This window comes from Hydra vulgaris, chromosome 14 (genome assembly GCF_038396675.1).
Source record: "Hydra vulgaris chromosome 14, alternate assembly HydraT2T_AEP".
Classification (NCBI taxonomy): domain Eukaryota; kingdom Metazoa; phylum Cnidaria; class Hydrozoa; order Anthoathecata; family Hydridae; genus Hydra; species Hydra vulgaris.
In genome coordinates, this window is record NC_088933.1 from 14,097,397 (window position 1) to 14,121,142 (window position 23,746).

The 23,746-nt window shown below is 28.0% G+C and overlaps 1 protein-coding gene across 3 annotated transcripts in view; it reads left to right on the forward strand.

Annotated features, from left to right (window-relative positions):
* Nucleotides 1-23,155, forward strand: part of LOC100206513 (aminopeptidase N) — a 70,265-nt gene extending 47,110 nt beyond the window's left edge. For 2 of the 3 annotated variants that reach the window (XM_065818363.1, XM_065818365.1), the window contains 7 exons: nucleotides 1,774-1,924; nucleotides 5,342-5,415; nucleotides 10,518-10,628; nucleotides 11,097-11,264; nucleotides 19,230-19,373; nucleotides 21,909-21,990; nucleotides 22,843-23,155. In XM_065818363.1, the coding sequence (XP_065674435.1) occupies nucleotides 1,774-1,924; nucleotides 5,342-5,415; nucleotides 10,518-10,628; nucleotides 11,097-11,264; nucleotides 19,230-19,373; nucleotides 21,909-21,990; nucleotides 22,843-22,989 (877 nt within the window). In that variant the 3' untranslated portion in view covers nucleotides 22,990-23,155. Of the gene's footprint in view, nucleotides 1-1,773; nucleotides 1,925-5,341; nucleotides 5,416-10,517; nucleotides 10,629-11,096; nucleotides 11,265-19,229; nucleotides 19,374-21,908; nucleotides 21,991-22,842 lie in introns of those variants that run through there. The other variant, XM_065818364.1, reaches the window with a different exon arrangement.
* The last annotated feature ends 591 nt before the right edge of the window (nucleotides 23,156-23,746 follow it).

Sequence of the window (23,746 nt, forward strand, 5' to 3'; positions counted from 1 at the left end):
TAGGCACTCTTTTATTAAGCCGGCACCTGCCAGCTTTTGTTTTATGGGACTAAAGTGTAGCAGCAGTTTGTAAAATTGCTCTAAGAAAAATTTACCATCACTTTGTCATTTGGAGAGTGAAATTAATGTCATAAATAGACAGAAGTGCGTTTATACTACAATGGTGAATTTTAAGTATTTCTTTGATAACAAAATTTGTGAAAATAAAAAAAATTGATAAAGAAATTTTAATTAGGTAATTAAATTCAAAAACTTAGTTTTCTTGCCATATTATAAAAGTACACAGTTTATTTTAGTTTGTAGATATCTGAGAAAAAATTAGATTACTATAGGAAAGAAGACAGAAATAACACTCAGAAGATAGGCCCAAATTAACACTTTGCAGTAACTGAAAATGTCACACAGTCAAGTTGCCATGACACTAGGTATTTAAGGCAGCAGTTACAGCAGGTTTAACTTGGGCATTGCACCTGAACACTGTAAAGTCATGTAGAAACAGTGGTCGTCCTTGGAAAATAAGTTTATGCACTGATTGAAGAATTCACTTTACTGCAGTCACTTATCCTACCTGGTCCTTGAGTCAATTAACAACCAGCAACCCTCGGAATTAGGGTCGGCATTTGGCAATGCTGATTTAACTGCCAACCTAAAAGTGTTTGAGGTCTGCAAAAAAATTGCCAACCTCTTTTCTATGTTTTGTGGTAAGACCTTTGTATCAAATAATTTTTGCCTAACCTCTAAAAGATGTATGCTGGCAAATTATTGCCGACCTCATTTTTCCTAGTTCCGAGGGTTGAACTAGTATAGCCAACCCAATGAATTCAAGTACTGTAAGATGTGGATTGCTAGAGATACTGATTGCTGATTTGCCATCTCGCAGGCCTGCCAGGAAAGCATAGCTCACCAAGAAGAATATTAAAGACAGATTAGAATTCTGTAGAAAGTACAATGACTGGTCTGCAGAAAACTGGAAGAATGTTATGTTCTCTAATAAATCGACTTTTAGCCAGTTTTCTTCATTTGTAAAACATACCCTGCAGCCTGCTAATCAAAGGTATAACACCAGATACGTTATCCCCACTGTAAAGCAGGTGTCCACTATAATGATCTGGGACAGTTTCTGCTGTCAAGGCTCAGGTGGCATTTGCTTTATTCCTGAAAACACTACAATTACTGTGAAAATTTCAGTCTTAAAAGATCATCTTAAAAGACATATGCAAAACACAACTGATTGAAAGATAATTGCATTCAGGACTTGGGACTGTGGCCTGACTCCAGTCCAGACCTTAACCCTATTGATAATATGTGAAAATTTATGGGAAAAATGGTTGCTGAGGATCAGATCATTAGACCCAACATCAGAGAAGTTACTAATATTACTAATTAAAGTTACTAATGGAATTGATAAAGCAAGTTTAGATCACTTGCATAACTCCCGCATACTGTTACAGTTTAGCTAAATCTATGCCTGATCGTATTAAGGCACTGCTAGCAAATAAAGGAAAACATGCTAAAAATTAGTTTTTTGTATAATAAAATTACTAAGCTAATAAATTTGTTTCATATATTTGCTCATGTCAAAGTACATAAAAATTTAAAAAATTTAAGTGGTCTTAAACTTATGGCCAAGACTGTATATATATGATTGTTTAAATCTTTTATTATCAACACATTATTGGTATTGACAGGAGAATTATAAATCAAAAAAAAAATTGTTCTTAAATTCTATAAAGATTATTTAGTTTATAAACTATTATTGTTTTTAATTTCTAGCTCTGGCTGTCTCAATTATTGGACAGCATTGGATTTAATTGATTACATCGATAAAGATGATGATTATTTACCTTGGGCAGCACTAGATGAAGCCACATTAACATTGAGAAAACTCTCATCATTCAATGAACAGATCTCAAGACGCTTCAAGGTTGCTTAAATCTAAGTTGCTTTTTTAACATTTAAATAATTTTTTGAACTTCATTTTATAAAACAAATGTAAATCTTCCACTATTTCAAAATAAGTTTTGAAATTTAAAAATAATTTACATAAATACATAACATTTTTGAATGCCTTTTTTGACTTAACTATTTTACTCTAGTTTTACCTGTAGCATTTCAGTTAAATTAAATAAATCTAGATACAATATTTGACCAATATTTGGTTCAAGAAGTTTAAAAAATAAATATCTTGGTGAAATAATTGCATGTTTAATGAAGCAAAAAAAAAAAAATTATGCAAAATATAATACAAATCTGAATAAAATATAGTAAAAACATTTGATAAAATATATAATCTTTTTTGTACTAAACAGCGGAAAATAAACTTTTTAAATTAAATTTAAAAGTTCAGTAAACTAAAGATTGACAGGTTTACACAAGAATTATTTCGAAACAGGCTTGTCAATCTTTAGTTTGCTGAACTATTAAATTTAAATTAAAAGTTTGTTTTCCAATTTTTAGTACAAAAAAGATTATATTTTTTATCAAATGTTTTTGCTATATTTTATTTTCTACTTTTTAATCTTTACAATTAATTACAGTATTTAACAATGCAAGTTATTGTTGTGTAGCATTGTTGTTGTATATATATAAGTAATTATTATTTGTACAAGTGTACAAATAATGTGAGTGACAATGTAATGTGAAATATAAAGTTCCTTACATTTGAAAAATGGTCCCTAAACTTGTTAATGTGCTCCCTAAATTTGATGGGCTTCCCTTCCAATTAGGGAAAGGGGGGTGTGGGGGAGCCTAGCCATGGCTATGTCTCCTAGAAGGTTAAAAAAAATTTAAATTTAAAAAAAAAATTCTTCTTGCAGAGAACACATAACACTCTTACTCGCTCCTCTAAAGGAGAGCGTTATTACATCCACAGCACTAGGCAAATATATTGAAACAAAAAATTGAATTTATGGACAAGTTACTTGGTTAAAAGTTCTGGTTAAGTGAAAGAAAAGTTTAGGATAAGTATTTAAAACTTTTTTTTTCCTGTATGTTATGAGTGATTAAAACAGCTCTCTAAATTTTAATTATCAGCTTACTTAGCAAATTCTTAAGTATACTCTTCATTTAAAATGGCACACACGTTTAAAAAGAGAACTTTATCAAAAATCTTAAACTTCAAAAAAAGGATATTAAAAAAAGGTCTAACAAATAGAAAATGTTTTATCTGGAAGAAAAATTATCAGAAAAATTAGCAATGTGTTTTGTGTCGTTGAGAATCTAATGCTTATACAACAATTTAATCTAATGCTTATACAACAATTGAGAATATACAACAATACCTTAAAAATAAAAGTTAGTATAAATTAGTTAAACTTTGTTTTTTTGGGTTCATTTTTCTGGAGTCATGTTGCTATGGACTCCTTTAGGTGGTCATTAAAGATCTAATGATATTATGTTTTCAATTAGTTGTTTAATTAGTAAACTAACTTGAGTTTTTACAGATTCAGGTAGACCAAACACAACAATTCTCTTATCTCTATTAGTCATGTCCTTATTATGCTTATTGAGCACGCTCACTACAGCTACATTTGCTAATGTACCGGGTTTCCAACTTGTTCAACTAATTTAGAAAACAAAGGTTTTTCACAACTTTTGCTATCTTTCAGGGACTTTATTTTAATATCCTGCAAATCATTCTATTAGTAAGTTCGTCAATTCTTGCAGTAAGTGTTTAATTATATGAAGAGCTTGTTTAAACTCATCTTTGGCAATTTTATCAGCGTTTTCCAAAGTGTCTTTAAGCTGGTTTTTTGTTACCATTTGTAGCAATTACAAGTGGAAGGTATATATATATATATATATATATATATATATATATATATATATATATATATATATATATACATACATATTAATTACTTTTACCTCGATAAAAAACTAGAAACTAGTAGATGCGGTAGTGGTGTAGTGGTAAAGCGCTCGCTTCATAAGCGAGAGGTTCCGAGTTCGAACCCCACCACGTCCCTGGTAGTACCGCGCTCAACTTGTTTCTCCGCGCAGCGGCCTTGTTCGTCAAGGTTCGTGTTTCGGAGTTATAGAGTTGGGAGAGGGTTATAAACCACTATTAAGTAGCCTCCTCATCTGTAGTGGCCTTCTCGGCCTTGAGGAGGTGAATAACAAAAAAAAAAAAAAAAAAAAAAGATAGCTATCTACTAATTTCAAATAAAACTAGTACATAGCACAGCATTGCAGTTTTGAAGCATTGCACATTGAATTTTTATTATATAAACATGTCGTTTTTTTATGATAATGAATTTCTAATATATAACACAAAAACATTTGGGTCAATTAAGCTTTCACTTTAAATTCTTCCTTCAACATAATTTCATCATGCTTTGACTTATTATAAGTACTTAGGTTTAAAATTTGAATATCACATATTCAATTTTTGAGAATTATTTATGTGAGTTATTCTATATATTTAAAAAATTAGTAAAAAAAACTGTGAAAATTAAACCACAAGAATGCTCTGTATTCTGTGGAAATTAGCTAACAGAGAAAAAAGACAACTTTAGACAAAATTAGACAAAAAAACTTAGACAACTTTAAAAATTATGTGTAAACTTTTTTTGATGTAGTTTACTAAGAATGATCTCTAATCATGATTTTAGGATTTTTAAGTTTTCTTAAAAAAATAAATAACTTTGCTATATATATATATAATTTTGCTCAAATTTGAAATTAGCTTAAAATAGGCTTAGATTACCCTACCCTATAAAAAAAGAAAATTTTAACAAATTTTAGCAAATATTGTCAAATTTAAAAATTGTCTTAGAACGGAAACATTGTCTTAGATTGGAAACAACCGGATCTGTTCTAAGACAATTTCAAAAATTTTAACTAACTAGAAAAACAAAAAAATATTAATTTTGTTTAAAATGTGAATTTATGATGTTGTGCACTCTAGAATGAAATAATAAAAATTTGACCAGAAAATAGTATTTTTATGTTTTTTTTAAAAGAGAAGAAGATTTTCATGTTTTTTAATAATTCTTTTATTAATTATTAATAAGTTGATGAAATTAATTAATTTTTTTAACTTTAACCTCAATTGAATAATTTGAGGAGGTGCTATTTAATTAAAATGTATAAAAAATAATTATCTTGAGTGCAACTTTATTTTTTTTGTTGTTGTTTATGTTTGTTTGTTTTTAACATGTGGTTTTCTAACTTTTAATAAGGCAATTTTTAGGAACATTTATTAAGAATATTTTTTCTGTGTTTATTATTTTTAATCATTAAAAATTTTATTTGTGTACATTGTATATGGTGCATACAGAATACCAGAGTTTCTGGTGTTAGTTTAATTTTTAAAAATTTGTTAAAACTTTATTTTTAGGATTTTCTTTTAAAGAAAACATCACCTTTGTTTGAAAAGTATGGTTTTAGAAAAGAAGAGAACTTTAATAAAAGGTAGAGCAAACAAGACAAAAATATAACAATAAAATTACAATAACAAAAGCCAATAATAGAATGATTTAAACATGGTATGAAATATCAAAATGAAATAAAATAAGAAACACAACTATTTTAACTATTATAACAATTTTAAACAGTGCATACAGTACTTTCTTATAATATTAGAATATTAGCACTCAATCTGACTCTCCACGCAGCAGCAGTTTTGTCAAGGTTCCTCTTTTGAAGTTAATTGGTTGAGAGCGGGATGTAAAAACCAGGTCTTAAAAATAACTAGTAAGACCTTTGTGGCTTTTAAAGCTAGCTTGTTCAGCTAGTTATAGAAATTACTGTTTATGATTATTTTAGATTTTTAAAAAAAAATTTTAGAAAAGTAAAAGTTTTTTTTTTCAATATATAAGTTTTTTTTAATGCATATGTGTTCTTAATAATATTTTTTCTGCTCCATGGAAACTTTGTAAGAGTCATTGATAAATCTGAAACCTGATAAAAATATTGACAAAAATGACCATTTTTGTCAATATTTATAATAGTTTTTAGATTTTAGCTTGTCAAAAGTCTATTGTTATTGGCTTTCAGAAAATCAATCTTCTGCAACTTTCAGTGTTGTATTTAATGCATTAGTTGTTTGGGCAGATAAAGTATATTTAATACATTTGTTTGATTGTAATTTTTCCTATTGTTGATTCTGCAATCTATATTAAAAAATCATGAAAAACTGTAGTTTTTAACACCTAGATTAGTTGCATTACCAATCCTATTATTTGTGTTAAACATTACCATTGAATTAGAAGTAGTCCACCAAATGTTGACAAACTTTAAAAATTCAGTAGCAGCAGCTTTTTTTTAAATAGCTAATAATTCCAGCAGAGGTAGTTTCATGGAAAATATTTATATCTAAGGGAACACTATGTGTATTGTTTCCTGGATGTAAAGTTTAGGCAGATAATTAAAAAACTCTTTTTAAGTTGGCAGGTAACAACTCATGTTTCTCTTAGACATTGTGCAACAAACTGCAAGAAGTTTTTTAACTCAAAATGCTTTTTCTGTACGAAAAATTACTTAAAGTTAAAAATAAACAAAGTTATAAAAAAAAATAGGTTTTCATTTAAAATCTTTTGTTATATTTTAATAGATTCTGTGGTTTTATTCAATAAAATGTTAAAATAAACTTAATGGAAGCAAAGGAATCTAAGTTTTTTACGTCAAAATGCCTTCTTTTTTTTTTTTGTCTGATAAATTACTTAAAATTAAAACAGATTTTCTCTGATTTCTTTTTGAATCTTTTGTTATATTTTTGTAGATTCTGTGGGTTTATTCAAGAAAATGTTAAAATAAACCTGAAGGAAGCAAAGGAACTTGAATTTGATAAATTGTTTCTAGTATATTTTAATATATGAACACTGTCATACAAATTATAAAGAATAATGTCTCATAAAAGTGAAAAAATTGTCATTATCTTCTTATCAAATTTTGAACTACAATCTTAAATTCTGAAATATTGCATGATTGTCAGTTATTATAGCTCGCACATTTAAAGATGCTTTACATAATGTTTAATTATGTAAAGCATCTTTTTTAATTACATAATGGACCTCTTGACAAGCTTTAATAAAAAACAAGATCAAATCTTTTAAGCTAACCACTATAAAAATAACTATATCAAACTTTCCCCACAATATTGAAAACCCTTTAACATTGCATTGCATTTCATACATTTCATCAATTAAAGCAACACAGTCAACACTAACTATCATTTTTAATAAGAGTAACGATAAACCTGATATTGATCAATGCTACCTTTTGAAAGTGTTTGTAAATAAGACTATGAAGGAAGTGGAAACTCTTTTAATAACAAAGTATATGCCTGTTTTGATGTGCGTCTTTGCATCATTGGATATTCTTGTGATTTATACAGAGACAATTTTTATAATTCTGATATTATCCTTTTTGATACCTACTCTGCAACTTCGTGCATATTGGAAACAAAATTACCAAACATACTAACGCTAGTCAGTTTACAAATTCAATATTTTTGAAACCATTCAGGTAATGGATCTCGGTTTTCTTTCAAATGAAGTTATCATCAATTGTAATATTCTAAATGTCAATAGTAACTCTCCATTCATCAAAAAATATTTGAATATATAAAACGCAATTGTCAATTCTTTTAAATAAAAACCCTGCTGGACTTTCATTAGATCTGAAAAGCTTTAAATTCATGTTTCTGAAATTTATTTCATCTAGCAAATGTTGGTTATATTTGTGAACAGCTGGGGGCTTGCATAAAGAAAAATTCAAATTAGAGATGGCTTTAATAAGATGTTTTGGTTGCTAATAATTTTTTTTTTTTAATGTTAATTCACCAAGACTGAGAAGCTGATTGTTATGGTAACATAACTACTACAGACGAGGAAGCTACTTAATTGTGGTTATAACCCTCTCTCAACTCTATAACTCTGAAACATGAACCTTGACAAACAAGGTCGCTGTGTGGGGAAACAAGTTAGTGCGGTACTACCAGGAACATGGTGGGGATTGAACTTAGAACCTCTTGCTTATAAAGTAAGCTATTTATTTTTAAAGTTTAAAATCATATATTTTGGCCCACTATTTTTTGGCCTTTAAGGCAACAAATCCGTGTTATATAGTAGACTATGTAGTTCCGTGATTCAACTTTGCTTACTTATACCCCTTATTTGTATTTTAAAAGTTGTTTTATATAAAAATGGAGTTTTTTTAATAAATTTTATACATTTTTCAACATTATATTATAACATTGAAAACTGTGAAACAAAACCTCCTATTACCCCCTCCCCCCTCCTTTCCTTCTACAACATTGAACAAATTATAACTTCTTTAATTATTTTATTGATAATGAGTAAATATTTTTTTCTGTAATTACAATTCTGTAATTTGAATTGAACTTGAAAAGAATGCCTGGTTTAGACAAAGTAAACATTTTATTAAAAAAAAATAAGTAAAAATAAGTAAATATATTTTTTAATTTCTTTGTTCTTTTTTTCATCTATTATTTCTGTTCTATTTTTCTGCTATAATTTTTCAGATGGTTTTATATTAGCTTTATCAAATAGTTTTCATAAGAAACCATATGCTCAACAAAGTAATTTTTTAGCGATGTTATTTTTGAAAATGATACTTTTATAAATAAAAGTTATTTGCAACTTATTGAAAATCTTTTTTAAATTCTTAGTGTGCATTTAAATAGTTCTGTTTTCTGTAAGCAAAATTCTTATTAATGAATTTAGTGAGTAAATTTCAGTAGACTGCAGTGTTTTCTCAATTTGACTATGTTTGTTATCAACATCCTGAACTGCTGAATGTCCCAGTACTTTATTGTAATATCTTTAACTGATCGATGCTGAGTCAGAAAGTAAATAAGTTCTCATAATTGAGTCACAGTTTTGAGGAACCTAACTATTAGTCTATATGTTGTCTGTCTGTTTGTCTGTCTGTCTGCAATTTTTAGCTTTAAGAAAGTTTTCTTTAATTTATTCTTTCATTAATCATTAGTTTAACCAAATATTTCACAAAAAGTTTGCTTTCAAGATCATAACTTCCAGAAGTATCTACCACACAACACAGTACTTTTCATCCATCCACACAACACAGTACTTTTAAATGTTTTGTGAAATTTAAAATGTGCAGTCAGATTTTAAACATTAGTTTTCTTATGTAGAAAAAGCTTATCTAATCTTTTGGACACTGAACAAAATTTTTCAGATCAAAAATAATTATTACTACATCATCCAGCTGATTGTTATGGTAACATTTTCTTTTTTTGATCATTGTTATTTATTCCAGCCAATGAATTTAATTTATATCTTCCATGCTTTTCTCAAGTTAATTATTTTATTTTTCTACTTAATAGGCTTCACAAGCATTACATCTGTCCTTATTTGGTTTACGGAAAATTTAAATTTAAGTGAAAGTTAAATACGAATCTAAAATACTGTTTAATTTTTTTACTTTTCTTCACTACTATTTTTGATATACAGCAGATACATCTTTTTTTATGTTCAAATGTGAGGCTAAGTACTGGATGGTTCTTGAAAACATACAACAGTAAATATCAAATGCCAGAAATAATTTTATATGAGTTAAGTGAATTACTTTTTTTTTTTGATTTCATCTGTCTATTGTTTAGCATGCTTACCTCTAATTTCAGCTTTTGGCATACCAGTCAAACAATCCTTTTTTTCATAGATATTGTAAATAATTTTTTGACTATAGTGTTTGTATAAAGAAATAAATAAAATTAAATAGAGTTTTATAAACTCATACTTCTTCATTTGCTATGACAAAAAAGTATTGAAAGAAATATTGTCTTTTTGAAAAAATCTTCTTTAGTCTGACTTGGTGTTATTTTATGTTAAAATAAAAAAGTTTTGCCCATTTTTTTCCATATTATAGAATGGCAGTTTAAAAAAATTTGTCTTTCTAAATAAGTTTCATGTTGCATTTATACTTGCATTTTTTTTACAAATCTCAGAAATCACTTTTGGTAGATTTATATTTTGAGTTGCTAATCTAAGTTTCTCCTCTTTGACATAATTTGTTATACTTATTCTTTTTCTATTTTTCTGGTTGTCTGTTGGATTAAGTAGCTGTGTTGCAGTGGCTAGAGTTCTGGCTCAGAACCAAGAGGTTTGGGGTTTGATGCCGGCTCTAGCCCAATAAGCAATATTGGTAAGGAAGGAGATATGAATTCCTAGTTAAATTCAGTTCTGCGGTGCTCTGTGATAAAACCGTATGGACTTCTGGGAGCACCTATATAACCACACACACATAATAAAAATCTCCTTTTTACAAGTTTTAATATTTATGAAACCATTTTTATAAAATGTATAAATAAAAAATTCTAATATAGGAAACACAAAAGGCTGAAAATTATTTTCACCTTTGTCACCACCTTTGTCATGATTGTCATCAATAAAACCTAATTAAGACAATGTTGTGTAATTTTAATTTATAAATTTTACCATCATATAAAACATTTAGCAATAACCATGTATGTCTGATGTTCTGCAATTTAAAGTTTGAATTGTTAAAACTATTAACCTTTATTCTTTTAGAAACTTACAAGTTTTAATTGTAAGTTTGGCATGTGAGAGTGGTCATCCCGCATGTCTGAAAAATGCTTCTATGTTATTCAATATGTGGATGAACCAGTCAAATAAAAATCCGTAAGCAATTTTTTTTTTATATAATTCATTAATTTAAACAATGTTCTGTTTGTTTTTATATTGAACATTGAAACATTGAAATCTTGCATAAGTTGTTTTTGGATATTTTAATAAAATATAGTACAAACATAGTAAATAATATCTATTACAAAAAGTAACTCTATATACTTGCTTGTTACTATATCTTAATGTTTTTTTTTGAGATAAAAGAAAAAAGGTATAAACTCATAATTATGCTCTTAATAAATTATTTTTAAATAATTATGTGTAAGTATGCAATAAATTATAATTAAATATGCATTAAAAAATAATTTATAAATGCGTATTAAAATACTAATGCGTAAGTATTAATTATTCTTAAATATACATTGAAAAATTATTTTCAAATATGTATTGAAGAATTATTCGTAGTTATGCAATAAATTATTCTGAAATGTGCACTTTAGTACGTTGAATTTAATTATTCAGAATTTCTCCAGATTTTCGTGATACAGTTTATTACCATGGTGTTCAAAACGGTTATGAAAAAGAGTGGAATTTTTTGTATGATCGCTATTTACATACAAATACTCCTTCTGAAACTTCTAAACTTTTACGTGGGATGGCTGGATCAAAGCAACTTTGGTTAATTGATAGGTATAAATTTTAACTTCTGTATTTGTCTGATATTCACATTTACTATTGCAAATTTAGATCTGAATTGAACTAATATATTCCATAGATTTTATTTTTTAGAACATGCAGATTAGTTGATGCATGTAATATGCTCACCACCTTCTGTCCCCACCCTATCTGCGTTAACCCTTTTTTGTGTTTCATTTTAAGTTATAAATTTATGTATACTAATTTTCAAAAGAAAGCTTTATTTTGTCACATTTAAAGACAAAGAATTGTTGAGAGCCGTTTTTCTACCACAAACGTTAACTTTAAATGTCAAACTATAGGAATATATATATATACATACATACATACATACATACATACATACATACATACATACATACATACATACATACATACATACATACGTACATACATACACATACAGTGGCGACAAAATAAATAGCACAGATTGATGTTTAATATGTAATAATATATTTTCCAGAAATTTGAGTTTTTGAGATCTAAACTTTTTTAGCCTAATAAAATATTAGTTTTAGAAGATAACATTACTGAGTAAAAAAGTTAAAAAAAAAATTTGATCATATAAATGATTTAGAGGTACAGAATTAGGGGGCAATTTAAATAGCATACCCTGTTAAAGAATTATCATTTTGTCCCTTTGCTTTAAAAATCAATGAAGTTCTTTTTATAAATATTTAAGAAAACTTTATTTAAGGTTAATTAATATTTAGTGGAGTATCCTTTTGAGTTAATAACTGCTTGACAATGATGGCCCATTAATGAGATATTTGGTAGTGTTCAGGCGTAATGGCGTCCCTAGCAGCCTTTCTGTCTAAATTTGTTGCATTTGATCGATTTATGTTTCTGTCAACTTCCTTCCACAAATTTTTTATCGGATTTAGGTTTGGTGACTGTGCGGGCCACTCCTTTTTTGTTAGCATTAAACCACATTTTAACACTTTTGGTAGTGCCCTTGGTGTCATTGTCTTGTTGGAGTTTCCAACCTAAAGGAAGATTTTCCTTGGCATAAGGCAACATGATATTTAATAATATTTCTTTGTACATGTGTTGATTGATTGTCCTGGAATTTTATGCAACAGTCCCATGTCACACCATGAAAAACTGGCCCAAACAATCACTTTGCCACCACTTTGGTTTTGGGGACGACGAACTTATTGTTTTCCATCGCATCCAAAGCGAATAAATTTAGACTCGTCAGTCCAAAATAAATTTTTCCAAAACCTAACTCCTTGTGTACGTACTGTTTTACAAACTTTAAGCGATTGATAAGATTGCATTTTGAGACAAATGGTTTTTTTCGGACAACTCTTCCAAATAGCTTATTTTTGTGTAAGTGACTTTGACAGTGCTGACAGACAGATTGACTTGTAACTTTTGAGCAATTTAATCTTTAATTTTTGGTGTGCTAGCAAAAGGATTTAGGTTACTGATACGGACAATGGCTGCGTCTTCTCTGGGGGTTGTCTTTTGTTTGTCTTTTTTGTTGCTTAATGAACCAGTATTGTTAAATAAATTAATAGCATTGATAACTTTTTTACGAAAACAACCCAATCTTTGAGCTGTTTCAGAGCTGTTCAATTTTTGATCTCGAAATGCCTGTACTTGTCCACGAAAGACATCTGCTCCATATTTATCTCATCTCTTAGTTAAAAGAATATGATTTTTGCAAAATAAATTACAAGTTTATTCTCAAAATACTGGGTTTAATGATTTTTTTTTGATATAATACAAGAACTTTGTTTTATTTTTAAGAAAAAGTAAATGTGTGCTATTTAAAATCACCTCAAAAATTTAAACACAACTACCAAAAACCTCAAAACAAACAATTTTGATAGTTATAAATGTATAATGAGTAGTTCCTTTCAAAAAAGTAAACATTGTTGATGCTATAAAAAATAACAGCAATTGCTATAAAAACATATAACTTGATATCAAAAAGTTAAACCAACTGGTCATGAAAGTGTGCTATTTATATTGTCGCCACTGTGTGTGTGTGTGTATATATATATATATATATATATATATATATATATATATATATATATATATATATATATATATATATATATATATATAAATATATAAATTTTTTAAACATTTTATGGTCTTTAATCCAATTTTTTTTAAAAAAAACATAAATTTGATATTTTATTGGAAAAATTAAAAACGTCCAAGTAAGAATATATACATATATATATATAAATTAGTAAAAACACTTATTGTTGTGTTCATAATATATTCTCTTTAAGACCGGCACCGATATATAAGATAGGGCCGTATATATATATATATATATATATATATATATATATATATATATATATATATATATATATATATATATATACATGTATAATAATATGACACATGTCCCTAATAAACAAACTATATATATAAATGTCAAGAAATCAAATTAACTCATAAATCTTCATAATCGAGTGGTATTTTATTCTTTATTCTTCGTCCACGACTTGATAATCGAATTGTTTGATCTTCTTTTGTATTTTCAACTAAATTGTTCTCTTTAATTATTTTATTATTCTCGCTCTCCAATTCCAATGACGTTGTACCACTATTGCATTCTTCAAACGAAAGAGTAGTTTGTCCTCTGTGCATTATAGCCACGTTATCCCGAGTCAGGCATGGAGCAGATATAGCGTAAATTTTAGTTGAATCTGATTTTGACGAAGGGTATGTCCATTGTGATTTAATTTTACTTCATATGATCTAGGGGCAACGCATTTCATTATTTTACTTCAAGACTCCATTCACGAGTTACTTTGTTTTGAATTGCAACAGTTTGGCCTTTTCTATAGACGTATGGTTCAAAAACACCAATATTTTTATCATAGTATTTTTTAGATTGAACTTTCTCTTTGACTATATCTCTTGCAAATTTTGACTGTTCTTTATTTCGAGATTGAAACCTGGGTAAGTTATCTCTCAGTTGACGCCCATGTAATAGTTCCGCTGGAGATAAACCACATTTTATTGGAGTATTACGTAAAATTAAGATACCTTTATAAATGTCCTCATTTGACATATAGCATTTCTATATCAACAGTTTTACTGATTTTACAGTTGCCTCTGCTAAATCATTCGATTGTGCATAGTGTGGACTACTTGTAATGTGCTTAAATTGCCATTGTTGAGAGAATTGACAAAACACTTTCGAACTATATTGTGTACCATTATCTGACACCAACTCCTTAGGGATACCATTTCTAGAAAAAGATTCTTTGCATGCTTGTATAACATTTGCTGATCCAGTACTTAAAAGCAGAAACACCTCAGTCCACAAGCTATAATAATCGACAATAATTAAATATTTTTTATTAGCCCGCTGAAACAAATCAGTTCCAAGTTTTTGCCATGGCCGTGTTAGGACATCAGGAATTAGGAGATTTCGGCTTTGATGGGAGATACTTCATACATGCCTCACATTTTCGAATTAACTGTTCAATTTGGTTATTTAAACCTGGCTAAAACACACTCTGACGTGCACAACGTTTGCATTTCTCCATTCCCAAGTGACCTTCTTGCAATTTTGAAAGAATTTCTTTTCGCATACTAACTGGGATTATTATTCTATTTTGATATAATAAGAGTCCATCAATTTTAACTATTTCATCTTTAATATCCCAATAAGGTTGGAGATTCGCCAGACAGTATTTTTTGGAATTTGGCCATCCAGAAATGATACTTTCTTGCAATTGGTTTAAAAGTTCATCTTCTGCAGTTTTTTGCTTAATTTCTTCTAAACGACTCTCTGTAGCAGGCATACTTTTTATTATTGAATTTACATACACATTAAGATCATTTTCTGCAATATCATCTTTTGTAGGATTAGATACAGGTGCACGAGACATTGCATCTGCATCAGTAATAGATTTGCCTGCAACATGTTCTGCAGTAAATGAAAATCTTAATAACTTCATTCTTAAATGTTGAATTCTTGGAGACATATCAATAAGTGAGCGATAATTTAATATTGGAATTAATGGTTTGTGATCTGTTTCTAATATAAAATTTGGCAAACCATACAAATATTTTGACATGCGTGTGCACCCCCATGTTACTGCTAACATTTCCATTTTGATTGGATAATAATTTTTTTCAGTTGTCGTAAGAAATCTAGATGCACAATCAATTGGTATACCATTATGATTCTGGTAATATGAAATGGTATATGAAATATACCATTATGATTCTGGTAAACTATTACGCTAAGTCCATTAAATAAACTTCCATCTGTTCTTACTTTTACAGATTTTTTTAACATCGTAGTGTGCCAAAATGGGTGGATTGGTTAAACTATTTTTTACTTCATTGAATGCTCTGGTATGATTTTCAGTCCAAAACCATGCTCATCTTGAACTCAAAAGATCTCGCAAGGGTTCAGCTACTTTAGCAAGCGATGGATTGAATTTTGCTAATTGCTGGGCCATGCCAAGTATATTACGTAAAGACGTGGTATTTGTTGGTTTTGGAAAAATTTTTATTGCTTCAACTTTTTTGGTCAATGGTTTTACTCCTTCTGCTGAAATTTTATGACCTAAAAACTCCACTTCTAATGATCAAATAAACATTTCTCCACGTTAAGGGTAACTCCATTTTCAGCAAATGTATTTAACAATGCTACAAGGTTTTCGTTATATTCCATTTCTGTATTTCCAAAAACTAAAAAATCATCCATACTTTAAACCACTCCTTTTAGACCATCAATAACTTTATCCATTCTTTTACTAAAAATTTCAGGGAGTGACGTTAATCCAAATGGACCCCTCGTTGGGCAGAATCGCCCAAAAGGTGTCGTAAATGTACATTTTAACTGACTTTCAATATCCATTGGTAACTGCCAATATCCTGAGTTAGCATCTAATTTTGCCATATATTTACATATATTTCCAAGTTAGGCCAATGAATCGTCTACACTTGACAGTTCATAGAATTCACGCTTGGTGTCTTTGTTTAATTGTGTTAAATCAATACAGATACGAAGTAGTCCATTTGGTTTTTTCACAATTACTATTGGATGACACCAGTCTGTAGGTTGATCTACTATTTTGATAACACCCATCTCTTTCATATGCTCTAGCTCTAGCTTCAACAGTTCTAGTAGTGGGAATGCTACTTGTCGTGGTGCTCCAATGTGGTATGGTGTTGTATTTTCTTGTGTTGTTATATGTACAGGGTCACCTTTAATAGTTCCTAACCCTTTGAATACTGAAGGAAACTGTTCTACAATGTTACTTTTTGATTTTGAAATCATAGCACACATGAATCGTTCAGGAATATCTACTTTAACTAGGTTAAACTTTTGTAAGGCAGGTCTTCCTAATAAAGCAGTTTGCACATTATCACAAACATATATAGTAATTAGTTTACTGTTCTGACCGTTTATAGAGAATGTTTTTTTAAAGTATCCAAGACAATTGAGTTGCTTATAATCAGGACCAATTAGTCATTTATTAGTAGTGTATAAATGTTCAATTTTAATTCCAAACTTTTTTAAATGTTTAGTGTCTATAACTGTGACTTCAGCGCCTGTGTCAATTTTAAATGTTATTTTTCCATATTTTACTTTTAATTGAATTCCCCAAGGTCTGTTTACACAATCTGCTCCAACTCTTCCTAAAAACAACGCACCTAGATGCTGCATAGTTGATGAATTTTTACTATCGTTCTGTTGATCAACATCTCTATCAGGAATATTTGGTTTTGCTTTAAGGCAAACTGAACTATTTGAAAAGTGATTCATAATGCTACAGTCTCTGCACTTTTTACCCCATGCTGGACATGATCCACGAATAAATGGATGCTTTTTTAAACAGAATTTACATACCAATGAATTAAATTTAAAATCTCTATTATCACTATTCTGTGTGGGTGAATTAAATTTATTTTTACTGTACAATTATTTTCCAATACGATCTACACTTTCACTTTTATTATTTCGCAACTCAGATAGACCATCTCGTGCTTTTTCTGAAGAACGACAAATTTCTACTGCTTTATCTAGTGTCAAAGTCTTTTCAGAAAGTAATTTCTCGCGTACTTTGTCACACCGTATTCCATATACAATTTTATCTCTTAATAAACTGCCAAAACAATCTTCAGTATTACAAAAATTGCAATTTTTACTTAATAATTTAACTTCGGTTAAGAAATCATCAAAGCATTCACCATCTTCTTGACAACGTTTAAAATATTTATGTCTTTCTAAAGTCTCATTAATAATACCTTTAGCAAACACTTCCATTTTCTCTAATATAATAGCTGGATCTGTTTTTTCATTTTCGGTTAGGTTTAATGATTCGTAAATGTTTTGAGTTTCTGAAGAAAACTTATTAACATAGCAGCATGATACGCAAATGGTTTTTTCTCTAAATCCGACAACAAAACATAATCCTGCCATTTATCAATCCAGGAGCAAAATGCAGCATACCTATCTACAACTAAATCTAGCATTGGAGGAGAAACATCAACTTTACCACTTTCTGCCATTTTTTATAAATAGATTCTCAAGATTAAACAAGATAATTAGAAAATACTATAAAACTTAATTTTCGCACGTTTATTTACATACTCGTAGCACCATGTTGTGTTCATAATATATTCTCTTTAAGACCGGCACCGATATATAAGATAGGGACGTATATATATATACATGTATAATAATATGACACACTTATCTAACTTTTTTCTTCAACTTGAGGTTTCACCATTGCTGGATCATCAGGAAGAGTTCTATATATATATATATATATATATATATATATATCTTATACTGCTGATTTAGGTGAGTAGTAATACTTAGTGATGTAATACTGGAATAGCCTACTGCCAGGGGCTTGATTACATACATTGACTGACAATTAGCCTGACTCGCAGCGGAGTGCTGCTACATCAACTGAGGGTTTGGAATGGGGCAGCAATATTTTCATTCGTTATTTTTCGTTTTTTTTCTTTGTTTTCTAAAAAAGCTGTATTAATTTAGATTAATTTAGCAAAAAAAGTGAGCAAATGCATAAATATATGTTTTATAATAAATAATAAATATATTATAATAAAAATAAAAAGCTTAAGTAGAAAAAAATAAAATCATTGTAATGATAAAATAAGAATGAACAAAAAACTATGTCAACTTTAATTTTAATTACATTAAAAAAAATTGCATGTATCTTTAGTATATTAAGTTTAATTAAGAGAGTAGATTAAATTAGATTTAATAAGGGGGTAGACTATCAGAGCTTCCTTTTTTATTGAAGAAATAAGAAATACAAAACGAGAAAAGTTAAGTATTACACTTACTCTTACTTCTTTATGTATTATATGAATGGCTGTATGAATATGAATGGATACCTGTATGATTACAAAATGGATAAATATAAATGGGTTGATTTTTTTTTGTATTGCATAAATATTTGATATGAACTATGTATGCGATAGTTCTCTAGTGATAGTACCATGTTCAACTTGTTTCTCTGCGCAACAGCCTTGTTTGTCAAGGCTCATATTGCGGATTTGAGAGAGGGTTGTAATGGCAATTTAAAAAAAGCCTCCTTGACTGCAGCTCTTTTGGCCTCAGAGAGGTGATTATCTTTAAAAAAAAAAATTGTTTTTTTGTGTAAGGGTGTTTTTTTGTCTGTTTGCTTTTTTTGTTTGTTTGCATATCACCCTTCTCATATATAAACTTTGCACAATATAAGTTTGTATGAGTTAGAATAAAAATGTGTTTTGATTAAAAGTTAATGTAAAATTAATTATATTAAATTTATTTTATTTATAAATAAAGTAAAATTAATTATAAAAAGCTCTTATAAGATAAAATGTTATAAAAATAGTTAAACTAAATGTATGAAAATTAAAAACTTAAATATTATTTTAACATGTTAGCAAACAACCAAAAAACCTGTATGTTGCTTATAACTCAAACATTTATAATGTATTTAGATATCTGCTTAAATCATTAAACAATACAATAGTAAAAGATCAGGATTTTGGATATGTAATAAACTATGTGGCAAATAGTAATGCTGTTGGTCAGTATCTTTCTTTTTCATTTATCAAAGAGCATTGGTCTTTTCTTTATAATAGGTAAATTTTTCTATTTTTTTATTTAAATCTTTTGTGTGGGGAAATAAAAGGTTATTGCTATAAAGATAAACTTTCTAGTAATTTTGCATAGAAATACAAGAAACATTTTGTCTGGGAAAAAACCATGAAACAAACAAAAAAAAAGCCATGACAAACAATCTATCATTACTAAATCTATAACTACATTATGCAGTTCATTTAGCAAGTAATAAATGAAATAGACAACATTTTCCAAAAAATATTGTGAATCTGAAACAACATGTGTTGTTGCATTATTTAATAATTATGCTCTCACATTCTGTTACATCAATGAAGGCATTTGTTTATATATATATGCAGGAGTAAAAATAAGTACCAAACATCGGTGCTTCTAAACTGATGTTTGGTACTTATTTTTTGATCGTTTTTGAGACCTGTTTGAGTTCCAAGAAAGTTCTACACTTCAGAAAGTCATAATATTACTACCTGCAAATAGCATTTTTGAAATTTAGTGTTGTGGGTGACCTTTTTTGAAAGTAAATCAGAGTAAAACTAATTTTTATTACTTTGGAGCAAAAGTTCATCGGTTTATGACACAGGAAGTTATTTATTTTAAGAAAAGTAAAAAGTATATATATACTATATATTTATATAGTTGCATATATATATATATATAAACAAAGGTTTTTTGAAAAACTATTTCAATTAATGACTTAAGGATTGCAAAGTAAAGAGTTGACATTAAAGATGTGTTTATAAGTTATTTATAAACACATCAAGTGGCTTTGAAAAAGAAAATAGAATTGATATATCGTTAAAAGCTATAAAATCAGTATCATATTTATTGTATAAGGACTATTCAGGCTATATTTAAATTATCAGATAAGAATCCAGTTGTAATGAAAAACTAGGATTATAAATAGAGGTTGTTGAACTATATTAAATACTGCTTTCAAAGCACTGGCATTGATATTGTCAAGGCCAATACTCTTATTTGTAAAAGATAAAAACAGTTTGGTTCCAGAAAAGATTTTTATATGTAATACTTTGTCTTTATTTTTTATATCTATAATGTTAAGTATTTGCTTAAGGGGCTTTCTATAAGACAGTAGCCAAATGCAGTATCACCCCAAGATGACCCCAAGTTTTTGTTAAGTTGTTTTTAACCTTTACTTAATCAAGATCCACAACACAGATAAGTAGTTTAACTCACAGTTAATTTCTATTCTTTGCTTAAGAAAGTATGTCCATTAAAATGTTAATTTCAAAAAAAAACAAAGGAGGTTTTTTTTTACATAGCAGCAAGTCATGTTATAAGTTTTATTGGATTACATGTTATAAGTAGCAAGTTAATCTGTATATGTCCTAGATTCATCCTGGACAGATAAGAGTTAGCAGCAGGATAATCATGATTCTAATACTAATTTGATCAAATTTTGAAAGTTTTAAATTGATTCACATTTATCAAAAAATTGACCAAATATTGTATAATAATTGAAATGAAAAAAAATGCCTTTTTTAAAGAACTTCAAGTTTCATGTATCATTAAACTAAAATCTATTATCAGTTTTCACTTCAAACAAGAAGCTAATCAAGCTAATCATCGATTATTAATTATCACTAGATATCAATTTTTTTCTGTCTATATGAGGAAACCATTTAATTCTTTATGTAAAGTAACAATTTGCAATCAAAGGTTATATTAAAATATTTCTCATTAATGCGAAAAATTGCTCTACCTGATCATAGGTTTAATACCTACTTCTTCCCGTACTTTCTTTGAAAGTTCAGTGTTATTTTTGTATTAACTTAATTAAAGAACTTTAACATTTTTTAAACATTCTTTGCTTAACAAAGTTGGAGTTAACAAGTTTTTAATGCTGTAGAAGTTTCACTTATACACTAGTTATTTTTTATCTTATTGTTGTTTATTTTTTTAATGTTGTTTATTTTTTTATTGTTGTTTATTTTAGATAAAATGTGTTTACTTATTTTGCTGATTTAGTTCTTTACTTCATTTATTGTTCATTTTACTGTAGGGTTATTTAAAGTTCATTATTATCCATTATTTCTGTATTATACTAGGGTTATTTAAAAACTTTTTACGGTACATATCTATTTAAGTTACGTTACTAACTACAGTTTCTAACTTAGGTTACTAAGGTTTCTAATTCTAAATTTATATTTGATAGTGTTTTTTTTTTGTATTTTTTAAATATAGTGAATGATTGTTAAATGGTTTCTTCATATAACAAAAAAAATTTTATTACTACTTTTTTGTTTCTTCATATAACAAAAAAAATTTTATTACTACTTTTTTTTTTTTTTTTAAATAGTAATAATAGTCTGAAGTCTGAAATTTTAAAAATTAAAGTGCAAAATATATTGGCTGTGAACGTTAATATATGAAGAAGTAGCTTTATATATTTTGCAACAAAACAATTTTAATGTGTCTTATACAATTACAAAATCAATAGCAATATTTTAATGTTATTGTTTTTAGTTAGCTTTTTTTTTTAATATAACCGTTGATATTAAAAAAAAATTTTTTTTTAGGCATATGAGGTCTTATTTCACTCTAAAAGAAGTTTTTGAAGGTATTTTTTCTGGATTTTCAACTGAACACGAGTTACAAAAGGTAAAAGTTGTTCTATAGTAATTATAAGTCTCTCTGTCATTCCCTTCAAAAATGCCTTATTTACAAATATATTTTTAAAATTGATTGTGAATGATGCTAAAAAGGTTATTATAGTTTTTAATCACTAAGTTTATGTTAACCAAACTTGGAAAAATTTAAGCTTGGAAGTTAAATTTAGTACTATTCTAAAAAGGTATTCTTATTCAATTGGTATTCTATTCAATTTATTTTCTTTGTAATAGGCTCTAGCCACCGACAACAATAAATTCTTCATGTAACAAAAAATACTTTTCGTAATTATCATATATATAATTTTTTCTAATTCGACTCTTGAATCTTATGGCCATTCTCTTCCTTCCATTCCAATTAAACAGGTTAACCCTTTGTTAGACATTCAAATCACTCCGCACACACACTCCACACACACACACTCTAGCTTCTGTTGCTAAAGTAGTATCTCAATTAAACTTTTCTACGGCATGTTGTCCAGATAACATTTCTATCAGTCTTACAAAAGAACTCTCCAGTCTTCTCCAGAACTCTCTTCAATTCTCTCTAAACTATTTAACAAGTGTTTGATTGATGATGCTCTTTCTCTTCTAGAAAAGGTTAAAAATCACGCTCTATCTGCTATACTTAATAGTGGTTGCTTGTAGCCTTGTTGGGAGTGAATTTGATTTTTTTTTTTTCAATGAAATTCTTCACAAAAATTTCCCCCATCTTCTTTTTTTTTCTCTTAATTTACATTTATTTCCTTTATTTTTTTAATTTTTGTTCACCATAATTTATGTTTTTAATTAAATAAAAGTATAGATTATCCTTTAAAATTTAAACTAATTGTCTTTTCATTAGTTCCAAGCCTTTGTGGATAGAATAGAAAACCTTGGCTCACTGAAACGAGTAATGGAGCAACTTTTAGAAAAAATACATGCTAACATAGAATGGAGGAAATATAATGAAAGACTTATCTACGAATGGCTATTGAGAAAAAATTATTAGGTCCTAGATAGACAATTTATCGTAATTGTAAATTTAATAATTAAAAAGTTATGAAGTAGAAATTACTAATTATAATAATATAATGTGTATAATATATCTTTTGTGTGCGTATGTAAATATTTATATTTAAAATGATAGTATAAATAAAATATTTAAAATATTACAATTTTTGAATTTATTTTGATGGCATTTTAATTTTTTTATTTTATTTTATTTCTTATTGATCAAAATATTTAAAATATAAATAGTTGTTGTTTGTTAGCTAATAGTTAATAATTTTTACAAATTCTAACAAGATTACAATTTATCTATATAGATAGTTTCTAAGCGAATACGATATATTAAAGAGTGCTTTAAAAGTCTAACAATAGTTTTTGTTTTTAATGATTTTTAGTATTTTCTTAAATTTAATTTAAACTTAATTTTCTTAAATTTACTTTTGCTATGCACCTGCGTGTACTTGCTTTCAACTTTTTTTAGTTAATGATATTTTGATTTTTTGTTTGTTTTTACAAACTACTCTTTTCCTGCTGTTTTTATCTGTTATTATGGATCCTGCTATCCTGGATCCTGCTATTGCCAACTTATCTGACTCAACAACGCCACTTATATGGAAAAAAAGAGTTCACATTAAGATCCCCTGTGATGTAAATTTCGAAATCTTTTAATTTTGTCCGCGAAAAATTTTTTTATTTGAATGTTTAAATTTAGTGAAATTTTGACTTCGTATTGCGCCAATAAAGAATGAGAACCACTC